Genomic DNA, 25,664 nt, shown 5'->3' with positions numbered 1-25,664 from the left:
CAAGTAAAAACATGCCCATTAAGAAACGAATTAGCATAAAGCGAAAAATCGCTCATAAAGTGGTAAAAATAGATTGTTTTTCTAAATAAAACGTACTGCTGTCACCTACATTATAGCGCCGATCTCCTTATGTAGGAGATAGGGCACTTATATTGTGGTGACAGAGTCTCTTTAACCCCTTAACGCACCATGACGTAACTGTACGTCATGGTGAGCAGTAAGTTCGCGCACCTTGACGTACAGTTACGGCAGTGCTTTGACAGTTAACCGCCGCGCGGCGCTACACCGCAGCGGCGGTTAACTGTGCAGGGTGTCTGCCCTGCATTCCCCGTTGCCAATCAGCGGCCTGTCGCCGCTGATATCGGCAGTTAACCCCTTAATTGCGGCGCTCGATTTTGAACGCCACAATTAAGGTCTTTAGCGCCGATCGGCAGCCCCCATGTGAAATCACGGGGGCTGGCGATGGTACCCATGGCAACCGGACGCCAGACAATGGCTTCCGGGTTGCCATGTACAGAAGCCTATAAGGACCACCCCGAGGGTGGTCGTCGTAGGCTTCCTGTCAGTGTGACTGTCACGTCACAATGACAGTTGAAATGCATTACACTACGTGTGTAGTGTAATGTATTCCAGCAGCGATCAGAGCTGCAAGTCTAAGTGTCCCCTAGTGGGACAAGTGAAAAAAGTAAAAAAAAGAATAAAAATGTTTTAAAAAAAGTGTAAAAATAAAAGTTATAACTGATATAAACAAGAACTGCTTTTTTTCCTATAATAAGTCTTTCATTATAGGAAAAAAAATGAACACGTAAAAAAAAAGTACACATATTTGGTATCACCGCGTTCGTAACGACCCCAACTATAAAACTATAATATTATTTTTCCCGCACAGTGAACCACGCAAAAAAAAAAAACGAAAAACAATGCCAGAATCACTATTTTTTGGTCACCACCCCTCACAAAATATGTAATAAAAAGTGATCAAAAAGTCGCATGTACGCCAAAATAGTACCCATACAAACTACAACCCGTCCCGCAAAAAACAAGCCCTTACACAGCTTTTTTGACTGAAAAATAAAAAAGTTATGGCTCTCAGAATACGGTGACACAGAAAATACATTTATTTTCTAAATAAGTGATTTTATTGCTCAAACGCTGCAAAACATAAAAACCCCTATATACATATGGTATCGCCGTAATCGTACCGACCCGCAGAATAAAGTATAATAGTCATTTATAGCCCAGGGTAAACGCCGTCAAAAATAAATAAAAATCATTGTCAGAATTGATGGTTTTTGGTCACCTGGCTTGCCGAAAAATTGAATAAAAAGTGATCAACAAAATCGCATGTACCCCAAAATGGTACCAATGAAAATTACAGATTGTCCCGCAACAAATAAGCCCTCACACGGCTCCGGTGGTGAAAAAATAAAAAAAGTTCCGGCTCCCAGATTATGGCGATGCAAAATGTACAGAGTGTTCCAAAAGTGGATAAGATCGGGCACCATTTATCAGTGCGACACCGGCCACATATCTGTGGATTATTATTTATTTACCCCATTATTATACCCTCTTATTATGCCCCTGATGTACTCTGCCCAGCCTACATGTGCCCCAACATTATAAACTGAAATACCAGCAAAACGCCAGAGCTACTACCAAGCAAAATATGCGCTCCAAAAGCCAAATGGCGTCCCTCCCTTCTGAGCCCTACAGCGTGCCCAAACAGCCGTTTATGTCCACCGATATGGCATCGTACCAAAAAATGGTACCAATAAAAACGACAGCTCGTCCCGCAAAAAATAAGCCCCCACACCGCTCTATTGACAGAAAAATAAAAAAGTAGTGGCTCTTGGAAAGCGGGGAGGAAAAACGAAAAAGCAAAACATGAATCAGTTCGTAAAGGGTTAATTACTTTCTAATGAAAAATCATTTATGACCACATGTGGGGTATTGCCGTACTCGGGAGAAATTGCTTTACAAACGTTGGGGTGCATTTTCTCGTTTATCCTTTGTGAAATTGAAAAAATTCAACATTTTAGTGGAAATAATGTTGATATTAATTTTCACGGCCTAATTCTAATAAATTCTGCAAAAGACGTGTGGGGCCTAAATGCTCACTATACCCCTAGATAGATTCCTTAAGTGGTGTAGTTTCCCAAATGGGGTTACTTTTGGGGGGCTTCCACTGTTTCGGTCTCTCAGGGGCTTTGCAAATTCGACATGACACCCAAAAACATTCCAGCTAAATTTGAGCTCCAAAAGCCAAATAGCGCTCCTTCCCTTCTAAGCCCCGGTGTGGGTCCAAACAGTAGTTTATTACCACATATGGGGTATTTACGTAATCAGGAGAAATTGTTTTACGAATGTTGGGGCGCTTTTTCTCCTTTATTCCTTGTAAAAATTAAAAATGGCTACCTTTTTTCAGAAAAAAAGTAGATTTTCATCTTCACATACTAATTCAAATAAATTTAGCAAAAAAACTGTGGGTTCAAAATGTTACTATACCCATAGATAAATTCCTTGAGGGGTATAGTTTCCAAAATGGGGTCACTATTGGGGGGTTTCCACGGTTTTCTTCCCTCCAGTGCATTGCAAACGCGACACGGCACTGAAAACTATTCCAGCAAAATCAGAAATCCAAAATCCAAATGGTGCTCCTTCTCTTCTGAGGCCTGCTGTGGGTCCAAACAGCAATTTATTACCACATATGGGGTATTGCTATAATCGGTAGACATTGCTTTACATATGTTGGGGTGTTTTTTCTACTTTATTCCTTGTAAAAATTTAAAATTTCCTAATTTTTTCACAAAAAAAGTAGATTTTCACCTTCACATACTAATTCAAATAAATTTAGCAAAAAAACTGTGGGTTCAAAATGCTAACTATACCCATAGATAAATTCCTTGAGGGGTATAGTTTCCAAAATGGGGTCACTTTTGGGATGTTTCCACTGTTTTGGCAGCACAAGGCCTCCTCACACCTGACATGGTACCTAAAATATATTCTAATAAAATAGAGGCCCAAAATCCACTAGGTGCTCCTTTGCTTCTGAGGCCTGTGTTTCAGTCCATGACCGCGCTAGGGCCACATGTGGGGTATTTCTAAAAACTGCAGAATCTGGGCAATAAATATTGAGTTGCATTTCTTGGGTAAAACCTTCTGTGGTACAGAAAAAATTTATTACAAATGAATTTTTGAAGAAAAAAAATGAAATTTGTAAATTTCACCTCTACTTTGCTTTAATTCCTGTGAAACGCCTAAAGGGCTAAAACACTTTCTGAATGCTGTTTTGAATACTTTGAGGGGTGCAGTTTTCAAAATGGGGTGATTTATGGTGACTTTCTAATATATAAGGCCCTCAAAGCCATTTCAGAACTGAACTGGTCCCTGAAAAAATAGCCTTTTGAAATTTTCTTGAAAATATGAGAAATTGCTGCTAAAGTTCTAAGCCTCGTAACGTCCTAGAAAAATAAAAGAATGTTCAAAAAATGACGCAAACATAAAGTAGACATATGGGAAATATAAACTAGTATGTATTTTGTGTGGTATTACTATCTGTTTTACAAGTAAATACATTAAAATTTAGAAAAATGCTAATTTTTGCTAATTTTCTCTAAATCTTGGCGTTTCTTACAAATAAATATTGAATTTAATGACAAAATTTTTTCAGTATCATAAAGTACAACATGTCACGAGAAAACAATCCCAGAATCGCTTGGATAGGTAAAAGCATTCTGGAGTTATTACCACATAAAGTGACACATGTCAGATTTGCAAAAATGGGGCTGGTCCTGAAGGCCAAAACAGGCTTAGACACTAAGGGGTTAAAGAGGAAACTTAGTTGAATAAATAAATGTATATTTGCTGTAATATAAAATCTATCTCAGTTTGGAGAATGTCCCTTTCTCAGGCCCCTTACTAATTTCAGACTTGAAGTGGGTCCAGATGCTTTCTAAAATGCTAGTAACCCTACGACGAGCCCTGCCGTGCCTGTATAAGTGCCACACACTGACTTGCTGGAGCATAACATCAGTGAATCAGCATGCTCCCCTTATACAGGCAATATGTTAGATTTCCTGTCTTATGGCATAAGATGAGCAACATGAGGAATCCCAATATGAAAAGCAACAGGATTTACATAATTTAGGAAAGGGAGTCTCGCCAATCTGAGCATATTTCTATATAGAGGTAAATATGTATTATTTATTATCTTATTTATATCGCATAATGAAATATATGTTGAATTAAACTACATTTTCCATTAAAATTCTTAGTGGTACACAACCGTAAAATAAAGAAAAAACTATAATCATAAAAGGGACTGGTAAATGTCTTGAACACGTCCATCATCTAAGGAATAAGTCAGTCGGAAAAATGTTATTTCTATTCAATGATGCTATTTCTACTACTAAATTAATAATGTAAAGCTCAGCATATTTATTTTCTGTGCTATCACAAGCAGCCATGGTGTTATCCAAAGGACATTCCGCATACATTATATTTCATGGCAGTTTCCCTTTAAATAGATTTCAGAATAAAGATTGTAACCATGGTAACTCCACACACCACTGATTAACCCATTAACTGCTGAGCTATCCACATGCTGAGCTCTTGTTTTCTGCCAGTCATTTGACTTCCACTGAACAATGACATTTGGATCGGGGCCATGAAGACAGAAGCTAATGGGACCGGACCTACCAAAAAGCTTCCAGGAGAGCTTAAAGAAGTATGTTGTAATATTCATATTAAAGATATATGGAGATGGATTGAGCTAGTCACTTCACAACTGACGTGACATGTTCCTGGGTTATACGTTTCCTTCCTATGTGCTAATTTACAATCCAGGTTAGAATTCTACATTTATTTATAATATGTGCACATTTTTTATTTTGATATAAGCCCAAAAATAAAAGTCTCCATCAAAAAAGAAAAAATACTTACTATTTCCCTGTAGATTCAACCACCCAACATCCTACCTCACTTCCTTACCAGTGGTACGGCCCATTTCTGAGATCCATACAGGCAATTGTGCCATCCCGACTGGTGTCCTATATTAGGTAGCCCTATTAATAAAAACTGGGACTAATGACTTTCCTGCATGATCTGGACCATCATGCTTCCACTATTCTTGGAAATGGGTTAAAAAAGACTTGAAGGTGGACTTGGGTGGTGCAATCTCTAGCTGAACAAAATATTAACATTTCTGGTGAAAGGTGGGTTTTAAGCCGCCTGTTCACATGCAAAACATTGTAACCGAGTTGAAAACAGGCTTTTCTATGTCCATTTTAGCAATATAAATAGGTGGGGACCAGAGCTGTGGAATCAGAGTCTTGGAGTCAATTGTTTTGGGTGGTCCGTAGAAATGCACCGTATATAACTCCAGAGGCATGGCCCAGCCGGCATTAGCTAGAGGCAGACCTAGGGGATCGCATAGCAGGGTGACGGTGGGGTGAGAGAGCGAGCCCCCCTCCAAAACCACTTAAATGCGGCGCTCGTAATTGAGTACCGCATCTAAGGGGTTAAACAGGGCGGATTTCGGTCCGCCTGCTTGAGCAGCGCTGCTCCAAGCCCTCAGCAGGGAGCTTTTACTGCTCCCGGCGGCGCTGCTTTATTCTTGATACTGAAGGTGTATGCATCAGAATAAAGCCCGTTATTGGCCACCGTGAAAATTGGTGGTATTGGCGGTCACTAACGGATTAATCATATAAATATATGTTGTGTTCTAGCAGCGATAGAAAATCAGTTATCAACATTCCTTTGTTAAGTAGCATCATCATGATGATGATGAAAAGTCTGATGTTACAATTTTACTACAGCAAATTTATTATTACTAATTATTATGAGCCATTTATGAAGAAGTCGGAGCTGGAGCCATAATATTGGCACAAATGCTGTGCACCACAGTTATAAAGTGTTTCAGCCACTTTATGTGACTCACCATAAAAGAGGGCGTGGTTTATCTGAAAGGGCGTGGTTTATGATGCACCAAACATTTGGCACAAAAAAAGTGGTCTAAAGTAAGCCAACCCAAGGGTTAGCATAAAGTTAAACCGACAACCTAAACGCATACCATTTGGGAACATAGCACCCAAAGAATAATATGCAAAACATATGCAAAAAAATGTAAAATCTTTATTAAATACAATATACAATAACATAATACAGAGTAAAAGGATGGACCATTCAAGGAGAGTGAAACAGTAAGGTCAGATGTCAAAAACCTAGTGGCCTACAGAAACAAACAACCATCAGTAGCCAAGTACCATTCAAATAACCCACAACAATCAGAACATACTCAGTGAGCAATAGCAATAATGAAGAGCCAACATGAAAATACATATATAGTAGTGCTGACTAAGGGTATAGCAAATATTACACCAAACTAAACTAAATATTATACCAAACTAAAAGGGTAGCATGAAAAAATATAATAAAATCGGCGCTCGTCACGCATGTTGAGGAATACCACTCACATACCAGGAATAGCCGCACGCCGGAGTGAAACGGCGCAACATGATTATCTCAAACATGAGTCACCATGGCAACAACTACACCAAGCGGCACTCCTGGATGCGGGTCCCACAGCGCATGCGCAGCCAAGCGTCTGTGCGCAAACCACTGATGAGACATCAGGGGTCAAGACAAAACAAAAGATATATATGAAAATGTAAAAATCAGCAGATTGGATTGCCAGAAGACTGATAAGTAAGACTGATATATAATAAGGGGAATATCATGAAATCAATAGGATATCAATAAATCTCTAAAGATGAATGAATAACCAAGAAAAAATATATATATATATATAATAAAAATAATAATTAATAAATAAAAATAAAACAATGATATATGCATATACCAGTACCTGAAAAAAGTGCATACAAATAAGGGAGTGATATGAATGGGTGAGAGAAAAAAATAAAAATAAGACATAAATTAATAAGTGAAAGTGATCAATAGAACTACAAGTGCATAACAAACCTACACTAAATGAAGCAATAAATGAGTGAAAAAGTGACACCAAAAACTAAAAAGTGAATAAAAGAGCTAAAACAATGCATTTATTAGTGATTATTAGTACAAGAAGTGCTGACACTGTGTGTACAATTAGTGTGTTATAACACACATATAAAAATATATGTATAAATTAATAAGTGCAAAATATGCATGTATCATAGTACATAATATAGATAATTATCAAAAATAAACTATAACTAAATAATACAAAATGTATCTATATACATATATAGGAGAATTACACTGAACATATGAAAATAAATATATAATACATAATACAGTGCATACATCCTAATAAGTGACCATAAACAACAATGTTCGGGAGAGTTACTCAATAAAAATATAAAAATATATATAGTGCATACATACTGAACAACACGTGCTACAATATTACATGGTCACAGAATAATTTATATATATATATATATATATATATATACACACATATATATATATATATATATATATATATATATATATATATATAAAACAGAGCTGTATCGATACACAATTCTAAAAATAATAAAGAAATAACCCCCTTATATAAAGCGAAAAAGGGAACACAACTAGACATGGTACAATATAATTGTATCCCCTATATAGGAGGAAACAAAAACGGTGCTTCACACTATTGGATGGTGAACATCAATTATTATATCTAATCTTTGGATTCGAAAAAACGAAATCAGTGTGTTCACTCGATCAAAGTTCTCACCGAAACAGTCCAATAAACATAGAGTTAGACAGAAGTGTATCATTCAAATTGATCATTTGGAATGAGCCACTGTGATTAATTTGGCGCATCTAGTCTAATTTTAAGCTTTATGACAGTGTAAGTAAATCTTCCCCAATACCCTTAGACATTTATCACATTCTCTGGTTGTTAAAGACAAAAACACATAGTTTAATTCTTGGAATATAAGAAATAAATCCATTATTTATTTCAGTTATTCTGTAATAAAATGTCATGCTCATTACAATACCAAATTAGAAGATGTATATTTCTGTTTTGCACTGTGGGGGGTGCTGTTGCCCGCATTTATTCCCATGTGGACCTAATGGCCAAATAAGAGCAGTTATTACAGTATTTCAATTTTGTACCATTAATGTAATCACTGGCTAATATGAAAACGCCACCTGCTCAATGTAAGGTTTCCCTAACAACCACCGCCGCAGTCATTTAGGATTACAGGTTGATATTCTTGGTTTAATGAAAAAGGTCACTTATTGAATGACATTTTTCTTTCTCTTGCACACATAATGAATGGCAGAAGACGTCATCTCTCATCCCGCTCATCTTTTAAACAAAGCCAAGCTCTGATTTGTAGCCAGACTAATCTCTGTGCCAGTCTATTAATAAGTCAAGCTCAGTCCCAAAAACTGCACCCTAGAAGTCCCATAAAGTTACATATAATGGAGTGCAGAATAATTTTACATGGTAAGACAACAGGACCACATAGAAGATGTACCTGAACATACACTACACATTCTTAAAGCGTACCTTAGGAATAACACTATTTATGGCCATTATGTGACTTGTATTCTGCATGATTTAGCAGTTTTCCCCTCTGCAGGCTCTATCTCTAATTCTCAGTTGAATCAGAGCTAGTGGGCGGAGCCTAACAGCTATCATGTCTGCCATAGACAGCACACAGAGAAGAGAACATCCTGCTCCCCTATCTCTATCTATCTCATATAGCAATGACTGCAGCAGCATTGAGGAGATCATAGAACAGTACAGAGAATCCAGCACTGGGATGACCTAGAAATCTTACCAACAACATGTGCCTTTCTCACTCTTCTCTTCCTTCCTCCCCCTGCTCATCTCTCCGTAGACTTGTATGCAGCATGTCTGTTGCTGACTCACTTTCTTTCTGCTCCCCCTCCCTTCTCCAAAGACTTATATAGGCAGCGTGTATTTTTCTCTCTCTGCTACCTCCTCCTGCTCACCCACCTAGTGGCAGTAACTTCACACAGAATTTGCATTCATAACAACTACATTTTAACATTAAGTCAATAATAAGGTTGATCTATAACAGCTTCACTTTTAGACTAGCATAAGTTGCTTGAAAAGTTAGTGTCTATTTAAACAAAAATATATATTTTTTTAGTTGCAGCAGCTAACTGATTTGTGATTTCTACACTTGCATTGGGAAACTGCATCAGCAATTCCCTAATATATCTCTAATGCCTGAATTGGTCCCTCTATAGGCATGGGTAAAATTGGTTGATATCGGTCGAGCAGAGCATTAAATTTAGGGGGAATTTAATACATTTTCAATGCCGGTATTCTGGCGTAGAAAAGTCGCAAGTGCATCAAAAGTCGCAATGTGTGCAATAAATTGCTACTTTTGATACATTTACACCAATTTTACCAATTTTTTTTTGGCTTAGTGAAAGGGGATGGCCCTACAAATTTACTACCATTTACGCCAGAAACTGATGGAAATTAAAGTGGAAATCTATGCCAGCTGGTAGATATTCCTTTCAGGCACACGGACAGCCAGAGATTAATAAGAGGCATGTGCCTCTTATTAGATTAAACACATCGTAGCCCTCATGCACATGACAGTAAGGGTTTTTACTGTCCGCAAATACGGATCTGATGGCCATCTGCAATTGCGTCCGTGCTGCAATTGCGGACAAGAATGACATGTTCTATAATTTGCAGGTCCGTACACACAGACGTAAATATACGGAAAGGTGTCTGTGGCCAATAGAAATGAATGGGTCCGCAATTTCTTCCATAATTACGGATGCCGTAATTATGGATGAAAATTACTGTAGTGTGCATGGGGCCTAACTCCAGCTATTTTTATGAAACCCCAGTCCTAATAAATCTCCCTCATAGTGTGTACATACATAAATAAAACATGAATTGCCTATATAGCTCTATAATATTCAAACACTGCTACAGATATCTGTTCTTTACTCTATTTATGAAAAAAAAATGTTTTTCTTTATTAACGTTTTAAAATTCAAAACATTCTAACAAAGATTACATTCGCTCTGCTCTCTCTCCAATAGTAATCACAAATGTTTTAAGTTTTGTGAAATGAGGTTCCTATTAGCTCACATTGACGTTTAAGACAGATTTATAGGCTTAAATCATTTGAAGCATGGGACTCCCCACAAGATCTTGGAAGAATTCCAGGCTATTTCTATCTTTTAGTCTTCATGATATTAGATTTTCATATTATTACTGTGGCCTTCCTCTAAAAGACTGAAGGGATGCTTAAAGAGGCTCTGTCACCAGATTATAAGTGTCCTATCTCCTACATAATCTGATCGGCGCTGTAATGTAGGTGACAGCAGTGGTTTTTATTTTGAAAAACTACCATTTTTGAGCAAGTTATGAGCAATTTTATATTTAGTTTCTTAAAGACCAACTGTGCATGTTTTTACTTTTGACCAAGTGGGTGTTGTAAAGAAGTGTATGAGGCTGACCAATCAGTGACTAATCAGCCTCATACACTTCTGATTGTTCCAGCCCAGCATGATCCACAGCACAGTGTGATTGTGCAGTGAAAGAAGCTGGACTGGAACAATGAGAAGTGTATGACGCCACTCCCACACAGACCAAAATGAAGCTCGTTAGCAAAGCGAAATCCGGCGCCATTTTCATGTGGACCGGAAGCCGCTGCCGGACAGTAAGATGACGACTTCCGGCCGCGGCTTCCGGCTATATGCGAAGGCGCAAGGAATAGGAGCGGAGGCGGCAGCGGCGGCAGGAGCAGGTAATTTATGTTTGTGTATGTGCTGTGTGTATTATGTTCATGTGTGTTCGTGTTATACTGTCTGCTTAGCACTGTATCTAATCCTCCTACACTGTGCATTCGCTCAGAAAATGGCGGCACACAGTGTAGGAGGTTTGAAGATTCAACCCCCTCTTCTCCTGGCACTAGCCAGAATAAGGGAGGAGGGATTGTGTGAGGACACTAGAGGAGAGTGTGTCCACCCCAAATTTGTAGAATAAAATCAATGAGGTTGCTTTACCACAGTGGCCATGCTGCAATTTTGGGAACTGCTCCCTCTAGTGCCCAGCACATGGAAATGTTATAAATTAGAATCTAATTTATATTATTTACTGACTTGTGAAAAAAATTTAAAAAAAAATAAAACAATGTGTAATAACTCAAATAATAATAGTTTAACTAAAAAAAAATTTAAAAAAGATTCTAGCGACACATTCCCTTTCACCCCAGAAAAAATCATCACGGCATAGTCTGGCCTATTCACTATTTTCGTTAAGTTTGAACTAATTATTGTTCTGCAAATTATCTAAACTGATTCAAAAAGTGATGAAAAATTTGCGGAAGACTACATCACTTTTTCAAGCCATTAACTTCAATAAGAGGAAAAAACCAAACTGGTCATAAACGGTTCTGCATATATGATTACTGAACTGTTGAAGATTATTCGGGTCTGATGCACTCTGGTATCAGTTTAAGTTCTAGTCCTACAAACGTGTGAATTTAGCCTCAAACTTTGACTCAATATATCATATAAAACTCCACGACTGTATTTCAAGCATACATAAAACAAACATTCATCAGCAATTATTTTTTTTTCAAGATGCCTCAGCTTACCTTACTAGAGTGAGGCCCGGGCAGCAAAAGTTTTAGGGCCTGCCTCTTCAGTTCTACCAAACGTGCATTGCAGTTCTCACACCACACACCCCTGTCCGATCCAGGAGACGATCCTCCACCACTCCCAGAACCTGGAGATCCTGTGCCAAACCCTGGAGATCCTCCTAAGGATCCTGGGGAACTGTTGCCAATCCCAGGGGATGCAGGTCCAGGAGAACCAGAGAAGGAGCCAGGAGAAGATGTGCCTGAGCCAGGAGAAGGAGTACCAGAAGAGCCTGGTATGGATCCTGCACCTTCAGGAGCAGGTCTGCTACTAGCACGGGACTCCTCATATGCTTTCCTATACCAGCTCTCTGGAGAAAAGGGTGCTGATGTTTTTGTAGGGGAGCAGACTTCATTGACCTACAAGAAAACAGATATCTTTTAGCAACTCATCCACACTGAAATAGAACAGGTGGAACTGAACCACATCAAAAATTACACTTTCCTGAAATTGCCAAAAACAAATATATATACAGTGAAGGAAATAAGTATTTGATCCCTTGCTGATTTTGTAAGTTTGCCCACTGTCAAAGTCATGAACAGTCTAGAATTTTTAGGCTAGGTTAATTTTACCAGAGATAGATTATATAATAAAAAAAAAAAAAGAAAATCACAATAATTTTGACAATGTGATTTTCTTTTATATATAATCTATCTCTCACTGGTAAAATTAACCTAGCCTAAAAAATCTAGACTGTTCATGTCAAACTTACAAAATCAGCAAGGGATCAAATACTTATTTCCTTCACTGTATATATATATGTATGTATTTAAGTTAGTGTTAATTAAAATGCATAGCCAGTTTCCTAATTAGAAAGAGTAAATAAACAAAATAGTGGCAGTGGTACTACACTATCAAGTACATGCTACATGACCCTAATAATAATAATAATACAGAAGCCAAGTGCCAATATGGTTCTTGGTGTGGTGTCTACTGCCAGACATACTTGGTGGAAAGCAACGCGATGACATCCCTTATAACTGGAGCACACAAGTGTCTTCAGCATGGATCTATTTATGTATGATACCCATTAATATGAATATATCATTTACGGATACATTGATCATGACACATTTTTCACTGCTTTTGCATGTACTTCACACCATATTCACAGAAACAAATCTATATATTATAACAGCAATCATGGCAGCCTTATCTTTCCACCATACAATTATAATTCGATATTCCTCATTTCTATGTCACAGTCAACTCAGACACCGCATAAATTATCTATACCACAATATTCATATTAGCTAGAAGCTTCGACTTTCAAAACTAACCACATCTACGCTACTTTCCCTTTACATGAAATCCTGACCATATTTACCTCACCATTACATCAAAAACGTATCAAAGATATTTAATGTGAGCTACATAACGTCACATTATCTTCGTGTCACAGCAAACCTTTTCAGCTGACGATACACATAAGAAGGTAATGGTTGGCCAACATGTGGCATTTCATTTTTGACAGCTTTTGTGTGTGGTCATAGTAGTCAAAGCTTAAGGGGGGGATACTGACTGGTTGGTTATTCATCTGATGTCCGGTTTCATCTTATGTTTGTGGCTAGTTTTAAAAATTCTGTATACATAATAACATTATTTCAACAATACTACAAACAAATCATCTATATACCCGAACTCTGCCCCAACTCACACTCCATTTACTTATTATTGTAGAATTATATAATTTCACAGCTACAAGCCAGCTATGTCACTCCACATGAGTATTATCTTCAAATCTCAGGGCCGTGGTTGATGTAACAGTAAACGAATGTCATTACACAATTTAAATGACTGTATCAATATATCCTCTACATACATGAAGGCGTTGTGACGCGCTAAAAGCCATGCTGTCTCATGGCAATGTAGGTGTGAAGTACAGGAAAACCATGTGCTTCACCAGTAATTGCCACAAAACCGCTACAAGTAGCGGTAAACCTCATTCAGTTGCTTCAGCTCGGCCGCATTGTGTTTGGGCACCCTTATGACATCTTTACTGTTGGTGTGCAGCTTGGACCTTCATCTGACGGCAGATCCAGGTAAGTGAAGCTTTACTAAAAATAGTTGAGTACCCCTGGTCTACAACCAAGGCTGGGTGTTCCATCAGGCAATACAGGCTTATGCCTACGGGTAGCAATTCAAGAAAGAGGATACTTGGTCCTCAAGTCCAAATTCTTGAGATAGTTGGGAATATTGCAGTTGTGTGTAATGCCACTTCTTACACTGGCTAAATAAAATCTTATCAAAGAGAAGACTCCTGAGATGGAAATCGGATACTGCCTACTGTGAATTATCTAATATATGACAGAAATATTTATTATCATCTCTGTGTAATGTTACTATTTAAACAACAGAATCGCTATACTTTAGTACTGCGACATATTGTTATAGTCAACTATTGCAATCACAGAAAGTATATGGCACATACTTCAATGCAAAGGACGCTAATTGATTTCTTAGATTTGCTAGAACACATCAAGAGAGCATTGAGCAGGCAAGAAATTTAGTTCTCTAGGCATCAGGATAGAAAACTCGTTTTGATTACTTTATAGTGACCTGGCGAATCATACAAGCACCCGCACTGACGTCATGCTGTAACAGCACTGGCTCTTCAAACAAACAGCAATCAGATTCCACCGTGCTCTTTCATGCGATCTGCTTGCTGTGAACAGCTACATATGGTTTCTAGTGGTCTTCAAAAGACCTCAGCTTCTAATGAGAACTGAAGGCTGCAATACATAATTACATACTGCTGGAGCACTGACTGGTATAGCAACACATTTTCCTGATGAAAACCTCTGGACGTCTTAGGCTAGTCATTACACTTGAAATGGCACCGGTATAGTATAACTGGCTACTACCTACAACATCAGACCATCCCTAATATGGAGCCACAAGGCCACCATTGTGTGCTGTACAGGCTCTATCGGGAGCCGTATGAACTGAGATATTCTACTAGGGGAGAATACCTTCGTATATACGGAATCCAATGGAGTATGCTACATATTTTCCAATTTCAGATTCATACTTGTATGGGCTATGTATCGCAGCTCAGTACTACTCAGAGAATGTATAGGGCTATAATATGGCCATGTGCATGAGGCCGAAGACCAAGTTCACATTATGAAGACTTGCAGAAGTAAATCCACCATGGATTTTAGGCTAACGCTCGACATTTTTTGCAACTGCTACATGCGGATTCACATGTGAGTTAACTCCACTGAATTTTACTTGAGCTAATCCGCAGCTTTTCTTTGCAGAATCTGCAGAAATAATGAACGTGCTGCAGATGATAAAATCGTCAAGACAGTCATTATTCCGAAGTGAGTATATGAATAGTAAATAAAAACTTCAATTCACATGTGTTGCCGGCGCAGTTGCAGCGGATTCTGTCTGGATTTAGGCACATAGTCCGCACGTAAATTCGGAGAGACTCCTCAACATGTGAACAAGGCCTAATAGCCAGACATGATGTGAGGTGGGGCAAAAATAATTTGTAAAAGAGTCAAAGCTCATCTTTATCAAGCTTTATAGTACTTTAAGGGTTACTGTAGCATTGTAGGAGAAGCAGCCTTTACTCTTCACATTATAAGGATTTGCTAAAGATCAATTTGTGCAGCTCAGTTTTTTCTGTAGGGAATAGTTGTTAACATCATGTATGTTGGAGCCAGCAGGATTTTTAAAGGTGAAATTGTTTGACGTCGGCAGTAAATTGTGGGTGCATTGACTACAGGATAGGGTTCCCCAAGCTATTTAACTCCATAAACTAAGATAACTGCCTCACAACCTCTTGACCTTTCTTTGCTAAAATCAGATATATCTTTATTAAGATATCATGATCTGAGCAGTCAAGTGTCAGGGCTTGTAATAGTTGGGGCTAATCCGCTCACTGTAATTATAGCGTACAGAATAATTATGCTGCGGTAAATCATCATAAGCTCCTGTAAAGAATTGGGAATGCATGATATTTGCATGGAATCTTCTGTGTCATCTTCCATTCTTGGGGAAACAAATATATGACAAAATTATAAGACTGGCGGAGATACACAATATAAAAGCAGAAAGGAGTCGCTGAAATATTACAGCACTTGCTTATTAGAGAACTAATATAAATTTATTATTGGAGTCACTCCCTTTAAAAGTGAGACTATCCATAAATAACCTGTAGTAAAACGTAAGTTCTATAAATTTCTGTGACTGCAACAGAATATCATGACCCATTGACTAATAATTGTTTAATGTAACTTTTATTCATTATTATTATCCAGTGTGCATTCAGATTAGTCCACCACGGTATTCATTCCGTCAAAACGACGGAACCCTTGCACAACGGAGACAAATGGAAACCATTGGCACCGGATTCGTCACCATTGAAATCAATGGTGATGGAAACGTAAACCTTTGGTTTGAGTTTGTTTCAGTCAGGGTCCCGTTCCGACGGAAAGCTCTGACGGAACGGGACCGTGGTGCAGATTTGAACGAAGCCTTAGACAAAAGATTCAGAACAGAGAATTTTTAATATTTCTCATGGAAATATCCTCCCTTTTATCTTTGCTAAAGGCAGAAAAAAAATTCCTTTTAATTGCCAGCGTTTTTGGATGCCTTTTTTTCACATTTTGTGCGGCGGTCTTTGCCCACGGACGTTGAATCAAACGCAAAAACCACAGGCAAAAATTGTCGCAAAAAAACGCTCAAAACAAGCACTGCAGGTTTTTCTTGCCTCCCATTGATTTCAATGTTAGAACAGAGGCAAAAACTGCTCGATGAAAGAGAATGCTGGAAATAAAAACACCTCTGACTGCCATTGAAATCAACAGGGGGCGATTTGGGCCGCTTTCTGGCGCTGATTCCGAGCAAAGTCATCGCCAAAAAACTCTGTGTGACCTGACCTTTTTACCGTACAGCTCTAAATATTTTATATTGCATCATGTAATAATAACCTGTGTGGCAGCAGGGAAATTTATATTCCACATTGTTAGGCCAAGTTGACATGGCACGGATTTGCAGTAGGCAAATGCGCAGTGAATTTTTTAGATGATCCGCGGCAGAAATCCGCAACGGAAACTTGGATTTCTGTTATGGATTGGACAACATATTTGCACGCGGATTAGCGCCATTGTGATTCGATACAGTTAATCTGCAGCTTCTTAGCTCAGAATCCATGGCCATAATGAACATGAAGCGGATTTTAAAATTCACAGGCGTTCATAATTCCGCTCAGATAATTTCCAGAACAAGTAAATAGGGTATAAAATACTCTATTCACCAGTATTGTCTGGTGGAATGTGAGCGGATTCTGTCAGGATTGGGGCACGCGCCTAAATCCTGACAGAATCCTTAGGGCATGCCCAGACATGGCGGAATTCTTCCGCAACTGTCCGCATCAATGCCGCAAAGAATCTGCGTTGCAGATTCTGTTGCGGATCTGCCCAAAATGGGCATTAAATTGATGCGGACTAGCCGTTGCGTATTGAGGTGAAAGTACTTCCCTTCTCTCTATCAGTGCAGGATAGAGAGAAGGGACAGCACTTTCCCTAGTAAAAGAATTTCATACTTACCGGCCGTTGTCTTGGTGACGCGTCCCTCTTTCGGCATCCAGCCCGACCTCCCTGGATGACGTGGCAGTCCATGTGACCGCTGCAGCCTGTGATTGGCTGCAGCCGTCACTTAGACTGAAACGTCATCCTGGGAAACCGGACTGGAGGAAGAAGCAGGGAGTTCTCGGTAAGTAGGAACTTCTATTTTTTTTACAGGTTGCTGTATATTGTGATCGGAAGTCACTGTCCAGGGTGCAGAAACAGTTACTGCCGATCGCTTAACTCTTTCAGCACCCTGGACAGTGACTATTTACTGACGTCGCCTAGCAACGCTCCCGTAATTACGGGTGCACACACGTAGTCACCCGTAATTACGGGAGCCCCATTGACTTCCTCAGTCTGGCTGAAGACCTAGAAATACACATAGGTCAAGCAAGAATGAAGAAATGTCATGTTAAAAAACCAATACGCTCCGCAGCACACAACATCTACATTACATCTGCGGACTTCATTGCGGAATTTTGAATCTCCATTGAAGTCAATGGAGAAATTCCGCAATGAGTCCGCAACCAGTCCGCCACAGGTCCGCAACAACCATTGTATGCTGCGGACACCAAATTCCGCACCTCAGCCTATGCTCCGCTGCGGAATTGTCCGCAACGTGCAAACGAACCCTACTAAAAAGCTGTGGAAGGCAATGGAGAAACGGGTCCGCTGCGGAGTGTCCGCAGCGGAATTCCAGAGCAATTCCGCCACGTTTGGCCATGCCCTTAGCGTATGAACATGGCCTTACCCTGCAGGAGTCAGTAGCATACAAGCACTGTTTATATCATCCTGTATATTGTCAATGCAATGCTGACAAACTGTATAGATCTTCAGAAGGGCATTGTGGCTGGATGTGTTAACATTGCATTGGCAGAATACAGGCTGCCGGCAGTGTTTGTATTCTGCTGACACTTTGTGTGCAGCAAACTGGAAATTTCACATTTCTCTCTGCTTTGCATGATTTTTATCAGATTGCTTCTGTTCGAAAATAGAGTGATCCTGATAATAATATTAGGGAACTGCAAGCTATATAATACCCAACTATTACCTTTAAAGCAGTTTCCCATCTCAACTACTGTACATATGTCATCAATGTCTGATTGGAGGGGGTTTGATTTCTCTGACCCCCTTTTGCCCCAAAACAACACCACTCCAAACCCAGCATAGATGAGGGAATTGCAAACCTCCAGCGAAGTCTCTTTACAGAATTCTGCTTTACAGATCGCCACATCCCCTTCATTCTAGGTATCAGTAAGTATTCCAGATCCTCATTAATATGACATTGATAGCATATGGTGGGAAAACCAATCCAAACCGGAGTTTCACTTTAAGGGCTAGTAAAAATACGCCTCGTAAAAAGAAGTGGCATGTCACTTCTTTTTTAGAGCTGATTTACCATTGACACTACAAATACGCCTCAAAATATGCTTCAAATTACGAATAAAAAAACCAAAAACGCTCTGCCTGGATACAGAGGCTCTTTAATCTCGAAATCAGCCTTGTATTTTTCAATACTTGTGAACATACCCTCAAACAGTAGAATAAAAACCATGATATGATCTGCGATTATCACCTGTCACTAGATTTAGAGCCACTAAACCACCAGCATGTTCTTATACAACTGGGGTTCAGTGTTTATAACCTGCCCACGTCAAAACTTCGGCAATAATTAGTAAAGAAACTTTATTAATTATTACAACTCACTTCACTGCGCATGCCAAACCTAGTGATAGGTTCCCTTTAAAATGACGGACTAGAAGGGCAGCAAGGCAGTGCCAAGAACACTGGCAAGAAGAAAAAGATGCATTGTCATATACAAAGTAATGTCAGGTAGTAAAAAATAATAAAATATAAAAACAAACAAACCTCTTGCAATAAAGTCTGTGTTGTGCTGTTGTACAATAGTGGTGATTCTTAGGTGTGATACACAACTAACCGAGCCTCCTCTACACTACGGCTACAAATGTTTATATTGCACCTCAGTTGTGATACGCTGCAGCATAAAGACAAAGGAAACGGAGTAGTGAATGCGGGTCCCCTTCAGGACGTATTGGTATAGATCAAAATTTGGCAAAAGGACAAGCATAATACTAAAACTTTGTGCCATAGTAGAGAAAAATCTTTGACTTGGACATGGCACGGATGGAGAGGAGCATATTTTAATGTATTTACTGGTACTCTACGAAGATCCAAGTGTTACAGCGGGAACGAGCTGCCAACACGTGTATTTTATGCCCCTTTCTCTATCAAATCCTCTGCTATGCCCATCTGTGTGCCGTGCTGATGGAACAATGATACATTATCAGTCCTACACTGTTTTGAGACAGTCCCTGCATTCTTTAAGTCACATAGCAATGTGCTATGTTTGCACAGGACTACACGCTTCAATTTTAACATGATCACTTTAATAACTCCCTTTAATCCTCCTAATTTAGCTTTCAACCCGTGCTCCAAATCATCAAGAGCAGAGATCCTGCAGGAAAAATAGAGCTCCTCCTCAATGCAGATCATATTCCTCAGATCTCCAAACTGTGTACTGTAGTTACATGAACTGGAGATGATTCCGTTTTACCAGGGATGCCTGGTGGTGGAGTCAGGCGGCCAATCTTTATTCTGCTGAGCCCCCCACTAGGTTTATCGCATTCTAGGCATTGATGACAACGGCTTTGTGGACGGTATTCCAGGACATCTCCATATACCTCCCATCTAAATAAACGAATTACCACCAAAAACATCTACAATGTCTCACACAAGGTTGCAGGATTCCAGGGGGACAAGTGCTGCCTCCTGTGTCTTTGTCTGAAGACAGGTAGAGGGACAAGAGCTCATTAAAAAACACAGATCTCCTCATGTTTTTTTCCAGGGCAGTCATCAGATCGAAGTATGCCCAAGAGGCTCGTGGATAGAAAAATAAATTGATCTTTGATTGAATACCCAAGTTCTTCATTTCATCAAAGTTCAATCACATCAAGATGATGGTGTGAAAGAAATACCTCCCAATATACACCATATGGATATGTATGTGGTCATATATAGATCACTCACATTCTCCTTTCCATGGGCACACATCATAGTAGACTCTGGTATAGACAGTTATCTATGTGACTACACAGCCACTCATGTTTATCTGGCACAGTCCTGGTCAGGGACAGACATATCTCCTGTTATACATCACATGTCAGAAATGTCTAATGTTATGGCAGCTTTATGTATACACATTATATCTCAATAGGAGTAGACCAAAACAGCATGTGTCCATCAGGACTTGTGCAGAGGATGGACATAAAGCATTTGCTTGTATTCACTAAAACTCCTATTATATTTATATAATATCATACAAAAAATACAACAAGATATTTAAATAGACATCAAGGAATGACAGGAGCACATCGATTGCTTATATACCCTATATTGGTGCCAAGAACATTGACATTCCATAGGCACATTCAGTGTATTATTCCCCATTGTATAGGATGTGTTAATGATCTGTTTCCATTTGTTACTATTTCCAGCTTGTCAATAAGAGTGATGAGAATAATATGTAAGTCAGTATGAGTTCCTACACACATATACATAATACATCATCCACCTCTTCCAAAAGCAGTGTGATGTCATGTGTCCCCTGTCTGCTACAGGATAATATAATACAAAGAAATTGCATAGGAAATTTTATGTGCCCACTGGCTGGTATAGGGTGGTAATGATTATGATCTGTTACATATAGTGCAACGCTATGAAATGCTGTGAGATCGTATGATCCTACTGGTTGGTATATATGGAAATACACATGTACCTTTATGAGATGCTGTGTGTAATTATGTGCTTATATATATAGTGATATATAACTACTATCATTCACATATAAGTCTACCTCTATGAGTTGCTATGTGCCCACTGGCTGGTATATATGGTAACATGTATGCATTGCATCGGGTCACACATTAGTGCTTCTTATGAGATGCTATTTTATGTGCCCACTGACTGGTATGTATGGTGATATATACATATGATCAGTCACACAATAATGTACCTCTATGTTATGTTATGTGGTCACTGGTTGGTATGTATGGAGATATCTACCTATAACCAGTCATACAAGAATGCACCACTAAGAAATTTTATGTGATATTATGTGCCCACTGGCTTGTATATATTGAAATATATACATATGATCAGTCACACAATAATGCACCTCTACGTGATATTAGGTGCCCACTGGCTGGTATACATTGTGATATTAGGTGCCCACTGGCTGGTATACATTGTGATATTAGGTGCCCACTGGCTGGTATACATTGGGATATATACATATGATCAGTCACATAATAGTGCACCTCTATGTGATGTTATGTGCCCAGTGATCGGTATATATGGTGATATACACATATGATCAGTCATACATTATTGCACCTCTATGCAATGTTATTCACCCGCTGGTTGGTATATATGGTGATATACACATATGATCAGTCATACATTATTGCACCTCTATGTGATGTTATGTACCCGCTGGTTGGTATATATGGTGACATATACACATGATCAGTTACACATTATTTCACCTCTATGAATGCTATGTGATGTGCCCAGTGGTTGGTATATATGGTGACATATACATATGATCAGTCACACATTATTTCACCTCTATGAATGCTATGTGATGTGCCCAGTGGTTGGTATATATGGTGATATATACATATGATCAGTCACACATTATTTCACCTCTATGAATGCTATGTGATGTGCCCAGTGGTTGGTATATATCGTGATATATACATATGATGAGTCACACATTATTTCACCTCTATGAATGCTATGTGATGTGCCCAGTGGTTGGTATATATGGTGACATATACATATGATCAGTCACACATTAATGCACCTCTATGAATGCTATCTGATGTGCCCAGTGGTTGGTATATATGGTGACATATACATATGATGAGTCACACATTATTTCACCTCTATGAATGCTATGTGATGTGCCCAGTGGTTGGTATATATGGTGACATATACATATGATCAGTCACACATTAATGCACCTCTATGAATGCTATCTGATGTGCCCAGTGGTTGGTATATATGGTGACATATACATATGATGAGTCACACATTATTTCACCTCTATGAATGCTATCTGATGTGCCCAGTGGTTGGTATATATCGTGATATATACATATGATGAGTCACACATTATTTCACCTCTATGAATGCTATGTGATGTGCCCAGTGGTTGGTATATATGGTGATATATACATATCATCAGTCACACATTATTGCACCTCTATGAATGCTATGTGATGTGCCCAGTGGTTGGTATATATGGTGATATATACATATGATCAGTCACACATTAATGCACCTCTATGAATGCTATGTGATGTGCCCAGTGGTTGGTATATATGGTGACATATACATATGATCAGTTACACATTATTTCACCTCTATAAATGCTATGTGTTGTTATGTGCCCAGTGGCTGGTATAGGATGATATTGCACATGACTGCTTTAGTGCCCCTCTATATCAATCACACACGCATTTGTTTTCTTACCCCATATTTTCTGCTCCTGGAGGTGACTGGGATTCTCTCTTTATTTCCAGTCACTGAGCTCATGATGAGATGTGATTGGGAACAATGTGATCGGGTACAATTTACATCCAGATCTCAGGTAAAGGTAAGTAGCTCCAATAGTCAGCAGGACACGGTCTGCTATGATCTGCTCCTTCCAGACGAGCGCGGTATCTGACAGCAGTCCTCACATTAAATCATTGTACCTACTGCTGCCCTTCATCTGCAGCGCATCCATAAATGACCATAGTGCACCTAGCCCGGCACCACACACAGGGCAGGCTGGCAGTAAGGTGGCATCCACACACTTGGCAATGTGACTGCGCTACAAGTCCCTGTGATTTACACACGCTCCATGCCCGTCTCCGTAGTCCCCAGTAATTCAGACGCATGTACTGGGCTCCCGAGCTCCTATGTCTGGGAGGAGCCTGCTTCCCTCAGCCTGTGCCTGGCAGCTCTATAAAAGGCGCCCTGCTCTCATAGAGAAGCCGCTCCGTGCTGCAGCAGTGTGGCTTGTGGTAAATGACTGGGAAAGGGTGATCTGGTCCCCCTCCTCCCGCTTGGTATACAGAGCTGGGCTGGGATGTGCCTTAGCTTGCGGGGTTACGGCACACACCTTGAGTGACACTCACTGGCGGCGGCGGAAGGCAGTCTCCTGTAGTAAAGGACGCTCGTTATGTGGCTGTGAGGGGCCGGGGCACCCGGTCATAAAAGACGCATTCCTCTATATTCCTGGATATTGGAATGGCAGCCTGTTTGATGCGGGTTTATGAGAGGCTGCGCCGCGCTTCTAATGCACAAAGTCACCCTGTTACAGGGAGGCAGAGGCTTATTACTGGTGCTACCTCCATATTACTTTCTCCATAAACATTTATATATCAATTTCATATGTTATAGACACTTTACAGCTACCTCAACAGTGTTGAAAATGTAGAGGGTAAGAGGAGTCCCACGACGCGCACAATTTATCAAAGAAGTGCACCATATTTTGGCGCAAATTGGTGTACATGTATGCGAGTCCTGAGGTGAAAGTAAGAGAAAAAAGTCTAAGCGAGTTGCGCCAAATATACTATGGCGTGTGTGCCGTTTCAAGAAGTTAGTGGATTTTACAAAACTTGACTAAATCTCCAGTGCCCACAAGCTGGCTCTGGTCTCTGTTTACATCATATTTGGACTATACAACTCAGGTGAATGTTGTTTTTTAGGTAAACGCACGCCGCAATAAACAGGATACAAATGTCTACTTTTCAGGAATATGTTTTTTTTTTGGAGGGAACAAAAAAAAAATAAGGAGTGCACAAGCTTACCCCCAAAGAGACTCAACCTTCAATAAATAACCACATAACAACCAATTTTGTGGCATATGGCACCCTTTATTTAACATCAGATTTTAGAATAATGCGTAGAAGGAGCCTGATCCTAACACGGGGACACGGCAGTCCCTGAGATGTGGTTTGCCTGCTCCCTAGAACCAGGTCAGCCTTACCTACATGCCATGGTTGTCCGCCCAAGATGGTTGTCCGCCCAAGCAGCCGTCAAACAGCTATCCAGCCTTCGTGACTGCCCAGGCCAAAAAAAATCCAGTGCAACGTTGTCGGGAGGTCCAAATTTTTATAATGCAATGAATATTTACTGAATATCACACACCGCCAGTTTACGACGTGCACAGCACAAATTATCTCTCCTTAAAGCAACGCTTTATTAAAGGCAATTGCGGTCACTGTATAATTCTTGGTGCCTTCTGACGCCATTTTCTGGGCTCCTGGTAGAGGGTCCCTTAGACATGCACCAATAGATCATGAAATCATACCTCTAGTCCTTCTCATCTCCAAGGCTCCTCTATGCTGAACAACCAACCAATAAAAAGTTAGCATTCTTTTTCCAAACTGTACTAGATATAGAAAACATGTACTCCGATCGTTTGCTATGGATAACAAGGTTTTTTTTTTCTTCTTAAGACGATTTAAATACATGAGGCATATTACCTGTGTTAGGCCATGTTCACACCACAACTGCAGAGTAAAAAGAGCTGTGGAAAAACCACAATATATGTTAGTGGATTTGTATCAAACATTCTAGGGAAATGTCTCATAGATTGTAAGCTCTTGCGAGCAGCACCCCCACTACTCTTGTTTGAATTGTTAACTGGTTTTGTCACTATGTAAGGTCATATGTTGTCTGTACATGTATACGCTGAATTGTAATGTGCTGCAGAATTTGTTGGCACTATATAAAGATTATATATATATGGTATTAAATGTTCCTTAAAGTGCTTCTGTGGAAAACCACAATCCCAGTACCACGGTTGCATTTAAAGAGGCTCTGTCACCAGATTTTGCAACCCCTATCTGCTATTGCAGCAGATAGGCGCTGCAATGTAGATTACAGTAACGTTTTTATTTTTAAAAAACGAGCATTTTTGGCCAAGTTATGGCCATTTTTGTATTTATGCAAATGAGGCTTGCAAAAGTCCAACTGGGCGTGTTTAAAAGCAAAAGTACAACTGGGCGTGTATTATGTGCGTACATCGGGGCGTGTTTACTACTTTTACTAGCTGGGCGTTCTGACGAGAAGTATCATCCACTTCTCTTCAGAACGCCCAGCTTCTGGCAGTGCAGATCTGTGACGTCACTCACAGGTCCTGCATCTTGTCGGCCACATCGGCACCAGAGGCTACAGTTGATTCTGCAGCAGCATCAGCGTTTGCAGGTAAGTAGCTACATCGATTTACCTGCAGACGCCGATGCTGCTGCAGAATCATCTGTAGCCTCTGGTGCCGGCTCGTCTGACACGATGCAGGACCTGGGGAAGTGACGTCACAGCGTGATCTCTCGAGAACACGGCTGTGTCTGTCACTGC

At 39.7% G+C, this 25,664-nt stretch overlaps 1 protein-coding gene across 1 annotated transcript in view; it reads right to left on the bottom strand.

Moving 5' to 3' along the window:
- Nucleotides 1-23,461, bottom strand: part of KIF26B (kinesin family member 26B) — a 315,882-nt gene extending 292,421 nt beyond the window's left edge. The window contains exons 1-2 of the mRNA XM_075862905.1: nucleotides 22,788-23,461; nucleotides 11,607-12,008 (exon numbers count right to left, since the gene is read on the bottom strand). Coding sequence (XP_075719020.1) covers nucleotides 11,607-12,008; nucleotides 22,788-22,850 — 465 coding nt within the window. The 5' untranslated portion in view covers nucleotides 22,851-23,461. The remainder of the gene's footprint in view (nucleotides 1-11,606; nucleotides 12,009-22,787) is intronic.
- Nucleotides 23,462-25,664: the final 2,203 nt, after the last annotated feature.

This window comes from Rhinoderma darwinii, chromosome 4 (assembly GCF_050947455.1).
Source record: "Rhinoderma darwinii isolate aRhiDar2 chromosome 4, aRhiDar2.hap1, whole genome shotgun sequence".
Taxonomy (NCBI): Eukaryota; Metazoa; Chordata; class Amphibia; order Anura; family Rhinodermatidae; genus Rhinoderma; species Rhinoderma darwinii.
The sequence above is the reverse complement of the archived record's forward strand: the minus strand, read 5'-3'. Positions and strand labels throughout refer to the sequence as shown.